This window comes from Plasmodium cynomolgi, chromosome 7 (genome assembly GCF_000321355.1).
Source record: "Plasmodium cynomolgi strain B DNA, chromosome 7, whole genome shotgun sequence".
In the NCBI taxonomy this organism is placed as follows: domain Eukaryota; phylum Apicomplexa; class Aconoidasida; order Haemosporida; family Plasmodiidae; genus Plasmodium; species Plasmodium cynomolgi.
The window spans coordinates 800,727-813,750 of NC_020400.1; the positions used below are offsets into that span (position 1 = coordinate 800,727).

Here is a 13,024-nt window from a genome sequence, read left to right on the forward strand (position 1 = left end):
CACTGATACGCTGCTCACCACGCCGCTTATGTTTTTTTTTTTTTTCACAGCTCGCACTGCCGCTTTTTACACGGAGGTGACTCCCTCCCCCCACCGATGTTAGCCAAATAAGGTTCAGTAGCACCTCCTCCTATTGGGAAAAAGCACATTGCCATATTTAACGTGTGAAAAAATGGTTGTTCCCAAAGGGGGTGGGGGGGTGATGAAGCACACGTGGAAGGTGGACTGTGAGGGGATTTTAGAGAGTCCGTCCGTTGAGCCCCTTTCTGCGCGTTGGCCCTTTTCTTTTCCCGTGGGGTGTTTAGGGGGAACCGATTTGTGCAAACGAACTTGAAAAAATTGTTGCGTGGGGGCCACAAGGAGTAGGCATGTGGCCCGTTGCAGTGTTGTCCTGTTCGGAGCTCGTGGCTGTCGCGCGTCAGCGGAGCGGCTAATCAGCAAATCGGCCAAGCCGCTAACAGGTTAATCAGCAAATTGGACACGCCGCTAACAGGCTAATCAGCAAATGGACCAAGCCGCTAACAGGCTAATCAGCAAATGGACCAAGCCGCTAACAGGGTAATGAGCAAATCGGCCACGCCGCTAACAGGGTAATGAGCAAATCGGCCACGCCGCTAACAGGGTAATGAGCAAATCGGCCACGCCGCTAACAGGGTAATGAGCAAATCGGCCACGCCGCTAACAGGGTAATGGGCAAACGTGCAGGGGGAGCTACGTGGGCCCCCCACCCGCGTGGCGCTCGTACTGGCGGAACTGCTGAACCTGGAGCTGCTTAAACTCCTGCACGAACTTCTTGTCCCAGTTAGTCTCCTTCATTTTCCAAAACAAGGGTTTCCTAGATTTCATGAGTTCCACGACGGACTTGTCGTATTCGTCCAGCATTTGCTTTATGAACCAGTCAGGTAGAATTCTCTCAATGTCATAGTTCAGCTGAAAAATGGCTTCCGGAATATGAGGGAAGTCAGGAAAATGGTTAGCTGTAATTTTTCTGTCTTGCACACATTTGTATATGGTTTTAATAACATCTTTGAAAAAAATCCAATCGGCTTTGGGCATGGAGGCAACCATAGTGGTCAGCATGGTCTTACGGACACTGGGTTGTTCCTGGCAGATAATCGTAGTAACGTTGATAACGTCCTCCCATATGTCCTTTTCCAATATAGAATAAATTCCTTTTTGGATAATCATCAGGATGATTAGCCAGTCGGAGGGCTGTTCTCGGAAGTCCTTCTGCTCCATTTTGATCTTCCTCTTTTCCATCCGTATGGCATGCTTTATATACCCAAGGAAGGAGTAATCCAGGAGTGGCTTCATAGACTCAATAAAATCGTTAAGCCCTTTCTCATCATATACAGCTTTTTCACAAATGAGTTGGATTTTTTTTAAGTGTTCCTTTTCTTCATGTTCCATGACAATTTTTATATCATCGTAGAGACTCAATGCGAAGGAGTTAATTATTTTGAGTATTTTTTTTTCTTGTACATTTTTTGGTGGACATTCTTGAAGCCTGATTTGCATGAGGCAAGCGTATTCATCGCTTAGTAGTACATCTCGGTAGTTGTTGCAGATGGTGGGGATCATATCATCCTCTGCGTAAGCCAATTCGTTAATCAGCGTACATAACCTCAGTTCATTCATTCTCCATTTTTCTCTCATTTTTTGTTTTTCTCCCTCGTCACTTTTGCTGTATATTTCGTACAAAGTCAGTTTTGGTTTATCTTCAGGGTCCAGTAACTCTTCTTCTAAGCAGTTGAAAAACCGTTTGTTAATGTTGCTTTGGTTTGTCTCTTCGATGGTTCTACCTCCCTTTTCATGGAAGCTTTCCTTCCTGGTTAGATCAGTAAAGTGAGAATTTTGTTCTGTATGGCAATAGGTGAACGTTTCTTCTGCTCCGAGACCATCACCTGTTGAGTTGTTCACCTCCCCCGGAACAACTACACCTATCCTATCGGTAAGCTTCTCCACTTCTGTGAATCTGTAAAAATGCTCCTTACTTTTCTGCTCATCCGATTTCGCCATTCCCTTTTTCCAAACGAGCTTAGCTTCCTCATCTGTCAGGTCAAAGGATAACTTCATATAGTTCACGTAATCCTCCAGCTTCATAATAAGTTTATTCTCCTGTGATATTTCCAAATGTTTTTTTAATTGCAACACTGAGTTTCGTCGGAATTCGATTTTTTTCTCTTCCGACCAGTCTTTCATAAAATTGGGTTCTTTTGATTTATCATCACATGTTAGATTCACCTTAGAATGGAGTTTCAATTCCTCAACAATTAGTTCTTCCTGTGGAGAGTCTTTCTTTATCTGTTTAACCTGCTCAGTGTTTGTTGTTCCATGTGGGTGTTCTACCGATGTTATATTATTACTCTTTCCGTATTTCTCATTAGTCTCTTCTCTATTTACGGAGATGTGTTGTGAACCCACCTCATCACTCGACACGTAATCATAGTTAGTCTGAGGAGTATGTCCATGCATCAGTGTGTCTACCTTCTTCGAAATGGGATTTAAATAAAAAACTCCTTTCAAATCATGTTGCAGTTTTTTCAATAATCTATATTCACATTCTTTCACCAAAAAACTTATCATATTTCCATGTAACCCTCTAACTCCACTAGCTACCTTCCCCCTGTGTACATGCAATTCCGTTCCATTTTCCAACGAACTGAATTTTATTACCAAGCTGTCCTCAGATTCCCACTTCAAATCATATCCCGTAATGATAATTTCTATTTCATGTTCATCATGCATTACTGTCGTTTTTAATTTCATCCTGGGGATGCCAAACTCGTTTGTACCATTAGACTTAGTGTTTGCCCACTTAAGGACGAAAGTGAATAGGTCGTCAGCCTTGGCATTTGGAAATACTAGCCTAAGGAGTAGCTCATTCGGTTGGGCACTTAGATGTGAAGATGTGCTAAGGTCACTGTGTGTTGATGAAGTATTATCATACGATATGTGGAGGATATTCTCCTTTTCGATTACTCCTACCCATTCGTTTATTCCTTTATCCTTTTTCTTCTTCAGATGAATCATAAGGACGGAGAACTCTTGGTACCTTTCTAGAAACCACGTCGATTGGTTTATATCCACCTGTCCTTTTAGCTTCCCCTCTATGAGACTCTCAGGTTTGTTTTTCAGTTTGGCAAATAAGTAATCACTTCTTAAGCTACACTGAATATCGTCAGAAGTAACATCCGGGGAGAGACATATCTTTACTTCTACGTTGTCATCTCTTTCTATCCATTCGTATGAGCATGTCGTTCCACAGCCTCTATTCAGCTTGAAGACCTCCTTACAGTTTTTTTTCTCCCTTTTTGGGATCACTCCACAGCTGGTAATGTAAAACTTGGCACACTCCATTCTGTTGTTTCTTCTCTTTTGTGCCTTTGGCTGTTTGGAGCTACTAACAGGTGCCGACTTCCTCCTCCGAGGTGTTATGTTCACACATTCGAGTGAACTCTTTAAGACGCAAATCAGGATTATCAGCGACACCACCAACATGGGTGTGTGTTTTCTTTTCCGCATGGCTAGCCGTAGGGGGGGTCATTTTGGCAGCCAAGGAGAGCAGCGGTGCGCGCGGGGGGGGGTGCTGTCGCGTTGGTGGGGGGAGTATTTTGAGTGTTCCTCCCGAAGCTGTTAAGGGAGCGTATTTTGGGTGCTTCTCCAAAAAGGCACAAAAAAGAGGAGGTTCGTGGCAGAAAAAAGTGGGTTAAAAACGAAGTGGGCGAAGTAGGCGAAGTAGGCGAAGCAGGCGAAGCAATTTCGTTGCGCTCCCTATGCACGGTTTCTTTTTTCTCTAACCTTGGCTGACCCACCAGAGTGCTCATTCCGACGCGCAGTGGTTCACGAGTTGGGGGAATGGCCATCTGTGTCGCCTCACCTTTGCCACGTTTTTTTTTTCCAAGATTGGTCCCCTTAGGTTAAGCAGTCAAGGAGCAAACCGCCAATAAGCCAAGCCGCTTAGCCGCTTAACCGCTCAACCGCTCAACCGCTCAACCGCTCAACCGCTCAACCGCTTAACCGAGAGCGAAGCAACCTCGAGGGAGCTCTTCGCCCAGCCGGGAAGCACCCCAATTGGCATTTCCCCTTTTCGATATGTCACTCACGAGTCATTTTCACACCTGGCGTAGAAAGAAACGACTCCATTTGGGACGTCACCCAGGAAAGGCAAACCATTGGAATGGTGCAACCTACTACGTTATCTTAAAAAAAATGCGAACACATGGGACGCCTCGCGAAAAGGGAAACCCATTTTCACCATGCTGTTCAGAAATTTTTCTTAAAAATGGTGTTAACTCTGAAGCATGGAAATTTATCTCTCCTGCGCGATGGGGAAGGGTGGAACATATCACCTCCCCCTTTGCTCATCACCCGGAGAAGCGAATCATCCGGAGAAGCGCATCATCTGGGGAAGTGCATCGCCCGGAGAAGCGCATCACCCGGAGAAGCGCATCAACTTGTGTGTCACAACATCCCCAGTCGGTGTGTTCGGCACAACAAAGCAACGTCGCAAAAGGATAGCCATCAGTTTAGCTGCTCCTTTTTTTCATGTGAACAAATGGACAGGGGTTCCACCGGGAGGGAAGTCACAACGGAGGATGTCTCAAATTGGTGACACATGACAATGCTCAAAGGGTGCAACGTTGTGAAATCTGTTTAAGGGGCAACACTTATTTTTCTCCCACCACCGTTGTTCTTCCTTTTTAATTCTTTATTTTCTTATTTCCTTATTTTCGTATTTTCTTTTTTTTTTTGTCCGCTGTATGTACACAGTTGGCTGTAGGTTACCCGCGAAGGTGCATTTCTTCGCACCACCATTAAACACACCATCGGGTGTAAAAAACGCAGTGGGGATGCTTGGCCTGGTTTGCCTGCCTTCTGCGGAACACTCGCTCTGTCCAGGCTCTCATTCTGGTCGAACCGTCTTTCTTCGGGGATCTCACCACTGCTTGCAAAGCGGTAAAGCGGTGAAGCGGCAAACTGGCAAAGCGGCAATTTAAAAATCTGACAATCTGACAATTCTGTGATTTTTTTTTTTTTTTTTCCATCCCTGTGATGCTCCATTTCCCACCACGTGCCCTACCAAAACGACAAGCGCAAAATCTCACTGCGTCAAAACGAAATGTCTCCTCTTTTTTTTATTTTTTTATTTTTCCTCTCCCTTTCGTTGGACAAACAAATTGGCCTCAGGGCCAAGAGAATGCAACGACCCCTGAATGTATACTATAGGGACTATTCCGCAAATTTGTCCAATGAGCAGCGGGACAAATTAATGAAAATAAGGCTTGATGATGAGGGGGATGGCAAGCCGCAGGACGACGTAGCGGACGCTATTGATATGAACAGAATGCATACGCAGGAGAGGGAATTGGAAGCTCTGCTCAAGGGGCAAACGGAGTTGTCGGGGAAAATTCGGGAGGACTTGCGCGGACGCACCAGGAAAAGTGATACTAAAAATGGGCAGACCGCGGCTTAAGGAGGCGGCACGGGGGGCCTACACAGCAATGCTGCACAACAATGCTGCAGAACAGCGTGCGCAAAAATCCTTTGCAACAAACCTGTGCAACACCCCATCTCGCCGCTCACCCACCTTTATAGACAAGCGAATGTCCATCAAATACAACCATGGGGAAAACGGCGCAGCGAGTGGCGACTCGACGGAAGCAAACACGGATGGAGACCATTTTGACGTCGACACGGAAATTGACGGTTAATGGAGCGCACCCACGATAATGATGCAAGCCGGCTGGCTCATCCGTTGCAAGCGTATACATGCGCAATGGTAATCCACATGTGCATGTTCACTGTCTATATGTTCCCCTCCCCATCTTTCTTCTTTTTCTTCATAGTCCCCACCGATTCGATGCGCGAACCCGTAGTGCTCGTTAAAATTCCAGCAGTTAGCATTTACGACCAAATGGAAGTAGGTCTATATTATATACTGACGCGTTGCTTGCGGTACCAAGCGACAATTCACAAGGCGCGATACGCTGCTGCTATACTCCATGTTGCCCTTTCCTGCGCACGCTTTTTCGTAGATGCTACACGACGTTGGGGAGTTGATGGATATAAATAATGAAGATGCGTTTTACTGAGGTTGGGAATGTACCTTCCCTGCGAGGAGTGCGTAGATGGGGAAGCAAGTTTGCCACTTCAGAAGCGCAACATGCATGTGGCAGTGGCACGCTTTTCCCCCTTTTCAAACTTAACGAGGCAAAAATGTATAATGTTCAACCTTTTTGGCGAACTGTTTTGGGTCACTTCACGTTGATCCCCGTCTTCTGTACTGTCCCCTCTTTTTTCCCTTTTCCGTTTTGCCCGCTTTGGGGAAAAAAAAAAAAAAAATGACCAAAATAGGGCCCACCGCGTTTTTTTTTAAACGGAAAAACGCACAGTGTAGCAGTTGCTGGCGTTTTCGTTTTATTACAAACGATATAGTCTTTTGTGATTTTTTTTTTACTCTATATAGAATTGCTAAAAAGTGATGACTTGTTCAGGTTGTTATGAAACTTAATTGAAAAAAAATTATACACCGTTCATATATTTTATTTTTTTTTTTTTAAATCGCTAGCTGGGGTTATTCCACAATTGACAACTCCACTCATTTTGTGTTGCTTCCCCTGCGTTAAATGAATAAGCTTGTCGGAGGTTCCCCACAGGTAGGAGCAGCAACACAATAACAGTGACAATCGCCATCGCGAATTGTGTGTGTGTTTTATTTTCTACACTGTTAAAAAGGTATTTGGGGAAAATACGCAAAGGTAGGTCCCTCTTGATGCATTTCTCTATTTTGATGAATGGCTAGCTTGTTCATATTTTTTCGTCAGTTTTTGTTCTTTTTAGATTTTTTTTTTTTTTTTCTTTCTTTTCCGCTATTCTGTTCGCTTTTTTTTTTTTTTTTTTTTTTCCATTTCCTTGGTGCCCCTTTTTGGCTGTTTTTATTTTTTATTCTTCAACCCGATTTTGCCCCCTTACGTGAAAGCAAAGCCGCATTTTATGAATTCACGACGGAGGTTTTTTTTTGCGCCAAATTGTTTGAACGCTTTAAAAGAAAAAGGTCAAGTGTTAGCAAGTGACGAAATAGGGAACTGGCTAAATGCACGTACATGCTTACATGCACAAATGCACAAATGCACAAATGCACGAATGCACAAATGCATAAATGCATACATGCTTACATGCTTCAGGCTTACATACGCCCATACGCACACACGCACGTACATACAGCTAAGGTACCCCATTTTGAGTACCTCTCGAGTGGAGCAAATTCGACACTTTCTCCTCGTTGAGGATGCGCAATTACACACAAGCATATGATGTTCAATGAAAACAGCACAAATAGCCAAGGGGTTGTGAACAAAAGGTGTGTGCCCAAAGGGGATTGTAGTAGTAGCAGTGGTGGTACCCCCGGGGGATTATACAAATGGGGAGAAGAAGACCATAGCAAATTGATGCTAAATACGTTGCATATGTTTGACCATATAAAAAATGACAAACAAATTTTCTCCAAAATTATAAAAAATGTAATTACTTTTTTGAACAAATTAAAAGAAGAAAACAAGTATTATGAATTCCTTTTTTCCTACAACACATTTGTTAAAAAATATGGACCCCTAACAGATTACACATCTTTTAAAAAAGTCATAGAAATGATTAACAGTCTGGACATTATTGAACTGTGTATCTCTTTCAATTTCAGTAATGACAGTATATTCCATGCTTTGCTGTCTTCCTACCTGGAGTTGCATTTGAATGAAGCAACTAACGCTTACAACGTCTTGCTCGAACTGACGAGTATCGTGATAGATGGTTATTCCATTTGGACAGAACAAAATAAGGGTGATTCAGATTTTGTAGACATTTTTATTTCCCAGTATGAATTGAAATATATCTCAAGGGAACAAATAAATAAATGGTTTAGTTATGTTAAACAACATGAGAATAATTACTCCAATGTGCTTTTCTGTTTGATTGATTTTTGTTTGAGCTTAATTAACCATGTACATGCTTTGCTCCTAGCAGAGGGTACGGTTGCCTGTGCTGCATACACTGCGTATGTCAGCGAGTTGGCTATTCTGGGGAAAAGTCCCCCCCCCTCTGGGGCGGTTCACCACAAACAGAACGTAGAGACACAAAGTAAAAAATTGACATCCAATCAGAGTGGTGAAGAAATACGAAAGAAAACTACACAGCTTGGAAAATATCTTCCAAATGATGTAACCTCCGGAATGGATAGCAAAAAGGAGAGGACAACGAAATTAACAACTTATGTGGAGGACAAACCTGGACATATATACATTTGCACCTTTGAGGACAAAATTGTGTGCATGAAAAATGGAGACTACTTAGGGGGACATCCCGATGATGCTACAATGAATGAGGATAGGAGCAAATTTGTGTACGAAATTAAGTCACGGAGTGCCAATTTGTACATATTAAAAGTTCTTGTGTGCACCATCTTGAAAGCAATGAAAATAACACACCACCTGAATGAAGACTCTCTCAAAAAATTATTTTCCTTTTTTAACAAAGTCCTAAGTGATATTATAAAATGCATTTACCAGAAGAACCACGTCCTCTTTCTTTATCTATTTTTCACGGATATTTTAAAAAACATGCACCCTTTTGGTTTCTTTTTATAATGAAAATATTGAACAGACACCCAAAGAAACTATGCTCTTTTATAAGTGCTTCAATAAAGTAATAGATCAGATTTGTGTATACCTTCATAATAAGACATTCTTTAGCGAGATGTTCGTTGGGAGGGTGGAAGGAACTGCACACATGAGTGGGTGTCTCCATAAGTATGCTCATAATTTTAAGGAAACTTGCTATATGTTGTTTTGCTTGTTCTACGCCATTTTGGAGAAGACCAATCGGGTGAATAATGAGATTTTTTTATTTTTCTGCTGCATGTTGGATGCAGATGGGGAGGGGGTAGTAGCACCCACGGGGGTAACCCACTCAGCTAGCAAATCTACAGAACCACGTATCGTAAAGTCGCTCTACCGGACGCTTTGTCTGAATAGGAAATTCTTGCATAAGTGCAGGGAAGACCTCCGAGGGAAGAGCATCAATCGAATCATCACCATTTTTATCTTTTTGGAGAAAAAATTAAAAAGTACTTTTTTTTTTTCAAGTACCTTTTTGGCTTTGTGTGGAATAGGTTCGGTCAGGGAGTGATCAATGCTGAGAGGAGACGGACCACTCGTCTGCGCCCACTTTCGAGGAACGACTGGAGCACGGCACGTCGTCGCTGCCCGTCGAGAAAACCACCGAGCAAACCACCGAACAAGCTGCAAATCGTGATGAAGAGAATAAAGTACGTCCTGTTAGATATGTTCACCAAGTACACAAAATTGCTCCTAGTTTATAGACTCCATTTTGCTAGATGCACAGATGTGAGGAAGGAAAAAGAGCCCTTCACGGATGAGTTCCTTCTGTATATGAAGTCCATCGAGTGCGTGCTGTTTTCTATCTTTGTGTACTGCCCCAATGGTGTGCTAACTAAGCTGAACGCGTATGCGACGGAGAGGGGCAAACTGGGGAAGCTGGCCCATGGGGGGAGGAGCCAGTTTTCGGCCTTCAACCGGGGGCTGTACTGTTTTGGGGAGGGGCAGTGGAGCGTGCCGGGCGACTCCTCCAGCGGTACGTCCAGTGGTACATCCAGTGGCACGTCCAGTGGCACGTCTAGTGGGGTGGAGAGGCGGGGGGGGAGGCGCTCCCGCCGAGGGGGCAGCCCAGATAGCAGTGATAGTGGGAGTGGCGCACCGTCTGGTAGTGGTTCAACCTGTGGAAGTGGCTCATCCGTTGGTAGTGGTTCATCCTGTGGAAGTGACTCATCCCTTGGTAGTGCCTCACCCCGTGGTAGTGGCTCACCCCTGGGTAGCCGCTTCCTCGGCAAGGATTCCCAGACGACGCGCGAGTCGGAGCCGCCCCGTGACGAGTGGGGGACACGCCCATGCGACCTCATCGTGCTGAACGTCCTGGGAATCATTTACGCAAACATAATGGAGGAGCTAACTAGCCACCGGTATCGATATGTTTATTTCAAGCACTGCCTGGTGCATGCAGAATTTGTGAAGAAATTGCGGCTCGTCCTGCTGGGAAGTGGAAGGGGCGAACTGGTGCGCAGAAAGGAGAAGCTTCCGCGAGGTAAGGACGGGCGGAATGGTGGTAAAAAGGCTATCAGCGGCGAGGCGAAGCGCAAAGGGGTGGAAGTCGAAGTGGGTAGGGAAGTCGAAGTGGGTAGGGAAGGCGAAGTGGGTAGGGAAGTCGTAGTAGGTAGGGAAGTCGAAGTAGGCGGGGATGTCGAAGCAGGCGGGGAAGTCGAAGCAGGCGGGGATGTCGAAGTAGACATGGGGAAGGACGGAGGGAGCCACCACCTCGCGTGCTACTTCGACTTCCCATACGAACTCTTATGCGCGATAATGATCCAACAGTTAAAGTGTTTTTCAAATGACACGCTGAAGTGCCACACAATATGCACAGCTGTGGTGGAGTTCTTTTTCTACATCAGCTCATCTATGAATCCCTACTTTTTTTCCATCTCGAGAAGGTTGTGGAGACTACTGGGGTGTCAAATGAACAAATACGAAGAGACACTGGCCCTGACGATGCTCACGAAGATACTGTTTCATGTGTTGTCGGGGAGGAGTAAAGAAGACTCCGTTTTGCAAAGCAAGAACGAACGCCTATTTACAAAAAGCATTTGCAATAATGAGAAGCAGCATTTGTTACTCTCCTTTTTGAGGAAGCAATTTTTTGTAAATGACGTTGGGAAAAACTATGTGTTTTTTTATGGGACTCTCCTGGGGGGTATACAATCTGAGGAACTGGCCCTGGGGGTGATGCAGATTTTTTTCGGCACCTTCCATGTGCACCTGCAGTACACTCTCAACGTGCTGTTGCGGTTTCTGAACTTGTACGAGCGGGGCGTGGAGGCGGCCAGTAAAGCGGCCAGGGGAGCGCCTGGTGAGGCGGCTGATGAGGCGGCTGGCGAGGCGGCTGGCGAGGCGGCTGGCGAAGAGACTGGCGAAGGGGCCTCCGAAGTGGTCTGCGGTGCATCTGTCGATGCAGGGCCGTGCTCTGCACTCGCGGTGCCGCTGGGTGAGGCCGAGGGAGGCCCGAGCGAACCGATTGAGGAAGCTAACATTATTTCGCTCTTTGTCTACTCTGACCTGGTGAAAGTATTTCCAGCCAATTTTCTAAGCATAGTGGGGGATATAAATCTGATGCGAGAAATACAAAACACGTTCCTTTTTTTTATATACGTGAACGATGAGTACAGGTTACTGGAAGAACGAGATGAAGAGAGCAGGCATATCCTAATGGTGAACAGGATAAAGCGGAGTCGTATGCAGTACTACCATAGCAGTGCAAAGATTTACTTCCCCTTGGTCATATCTTCTCTCATTTCTCATTATCTATTTTTTATCATTAAGGATGGCACGTTTCGAATTCCAGGTCGACTCATTTGTAGTTTTTACGAGCGTTTTTTTAGCAACCGGTATTTGTATACCTTGTGCAGTAACCATGTGTACATGCGTGTGTTGAGCGACTCGTTCGTTATTTTGCAGCATCTGCGAGAGGGGGGGGCGGAGAAAGAAGCGGAGGAAGGAGCGACGGAAGAACCGGAGGAAGAAGCGACGGAAGAAGCGGAGGAAGACGCGATGGAAGAAGCGAATGGGGGGGAGGTGTTGACGGACCACCAACGGGGTGTCGTTAAGGGTCCTGAGGAGGACACCCACAACAGTGATGAAGTGAACGAACGTGGAAAGGAGAAACACACGAAGGAGGATCTCACTACTGAAGAAAAAGACGCTCACAGTGACAAAACGGGGGGGGACTTCTCCAACCAAATGAGTAACCTATCGTCATGCCTTTTCCAAGTTTATATACACTTTCTGGAAGAGTATGCGAGTATGTTCCATGCAGCCATTGTGACGTTGGTAAAGAATAAAATCCCGTGGCGTGGTGGGAGAGGGGGGGAACGCCCGAAGGGGTCCTCCACAACGACCAGGGTGAACGAGGCTAGCACAGCGCACAGGTTAAACGAGGCTAGCACACCGCATAGGCTGAACGGGGATAGTACCCCGCACAGGCTGAACGGGGATAGTACCCCGCACAGGCTGAACGAGGATAGCACACCGCACAGGCTAAACCAGTATAGCAGTCTGAAACGGCTGAATGAACCCACCTTACGGAGCGACTTGGCCGCGCTGGACGAGTCGACCTTCTGCGAGCAGATGTACTTCGATTTGAAGAGGGAGGGGAAGTACACCCCGTCGTTTAGCCATTTGATGCGTGTCCTCCTGGACGTTTTTTTTTGTAAACCCGGTATGATATCACGAGAAAGGAGGAGGGAGGTCTTAGCGAAGGAGGTAGTTCCCCTGGCGGCACGACAGACAGCAGATAAGGTAGAATTACTGCAGGCACGGAGAAATAAATTCATAGTTCCATTTTTCAGAAACACTTTTTACCTACAGAGCTGTGCAGGGGATTACATTAAGGATCGTATTTCCAAGCTTATGGGAGCACTCCCCTTCGGGAAGCACCGCGTGTGTCGTAAGGACTTGGAGGAGTTGGCAAGCTTGGTGTTCTGCGTGGGCGGCTGGGTTGACGTTTGACGCAGTTTCGTTAGGCGCGGTTTAGCACAGCGGTGGTAGGGAGGGGGAGTTCCCCTTAGAAGTAAGTTTTCCTCGCCCAATTAGACTTCCATTCCGTTAAGCTAGCCACTCGGGGGAGGCATGCACACCTGCCCCACTTGGAAGCTATTCACCTCCAACTTCATCCGTGCGTAGCTTTTTTGGCATACGGTTTTGCTTCTGCCTCGGAAATTACTGCCGCTTTTACACCGCGGGACGGCAGCTTGCTCCGAAGGTTGAAGCGAGCCACTATGCAGCGAAAGCGCATGCATCATACGCCTGCGCAGTTGGGGAGATGTTCACACTGGAGTGGACTGCAGTCACGCTTTGTTTTTGTGTCAGCTGGACTTGTTTGGTAAGTACACGCATTTTTTTTT

General features: G+C 45.7%; 3 protein-coding genes across 3 annotated transcripts; 2 read left to right on the forward strand and 1 right to left on the reverse strand.

The window, feature by feature from the left end:
* Positions 1 to 762: 762 nt before the first annotated feature.
* On the reverse strand, positions 763 to 3,360 carry PCYB_072770 (hypothetical protein; the record flags this gene model as incomplete). The annotated part of the gene is made up of 1 exon (XM_004221674.1): positions 763 to 3,360. A coding segment is annotated over one exon (2,598 nt), but the record flags the coding sequence as incomplete, so codon positions are not given.
* A 1,840-nt stretch (positions 3,361 to 5,200) lies between these two features.
* PCYB_072780 (hypothetical protein) lies at positions 5,201 to 6,104 on the forward strand (the record flags this gene model as incomplete). The annotated part of the gene is made up of 4 exons (XM_004221675.1): positions 5,201 to 5,444; positions 5,599 to 5,709; positions 5,850 to 5,923; positions 6,039 to 6,104. 4 exons carry the CDS (start codon positions 5,201 to 5,203, stop codon positions 6,093 to 6,095), a joined length of 486 nt encoding a protein of 161 aa, XP_004221723.1. The 3' UTR covers positions 6,096 to 6,104.
* Positions 6,105 to 7,313: 1,209 nt separating this feature from the next.
* On the forward strand, positions 7,314 to 12,629 carry PCYB_072790 (hypothetical protein; the record flags this gene model as incomplete). Its single annotated transcript, XM_004221676.1, has 4 exons — positions 7,314 to 8,000; positions 8,121 to 8,642; positions 9,309 to 9,648; positions 10,075 to 12,629. The coding sequence occupies 2 exons, from the start codon at positions 7,314 to 7,316 to the stop codon at positions 8,640 to 8,642; spliced, it is 1,209 nt and encodes a 402-aa protein (XP_004221724.1). The 3' UTR covers positions 9,309 to 9,648; positions 10,075 to 12,629.
* Between the last annotated feature and the right edge of the window lie 395 nt (positions 12,630 to 13,024).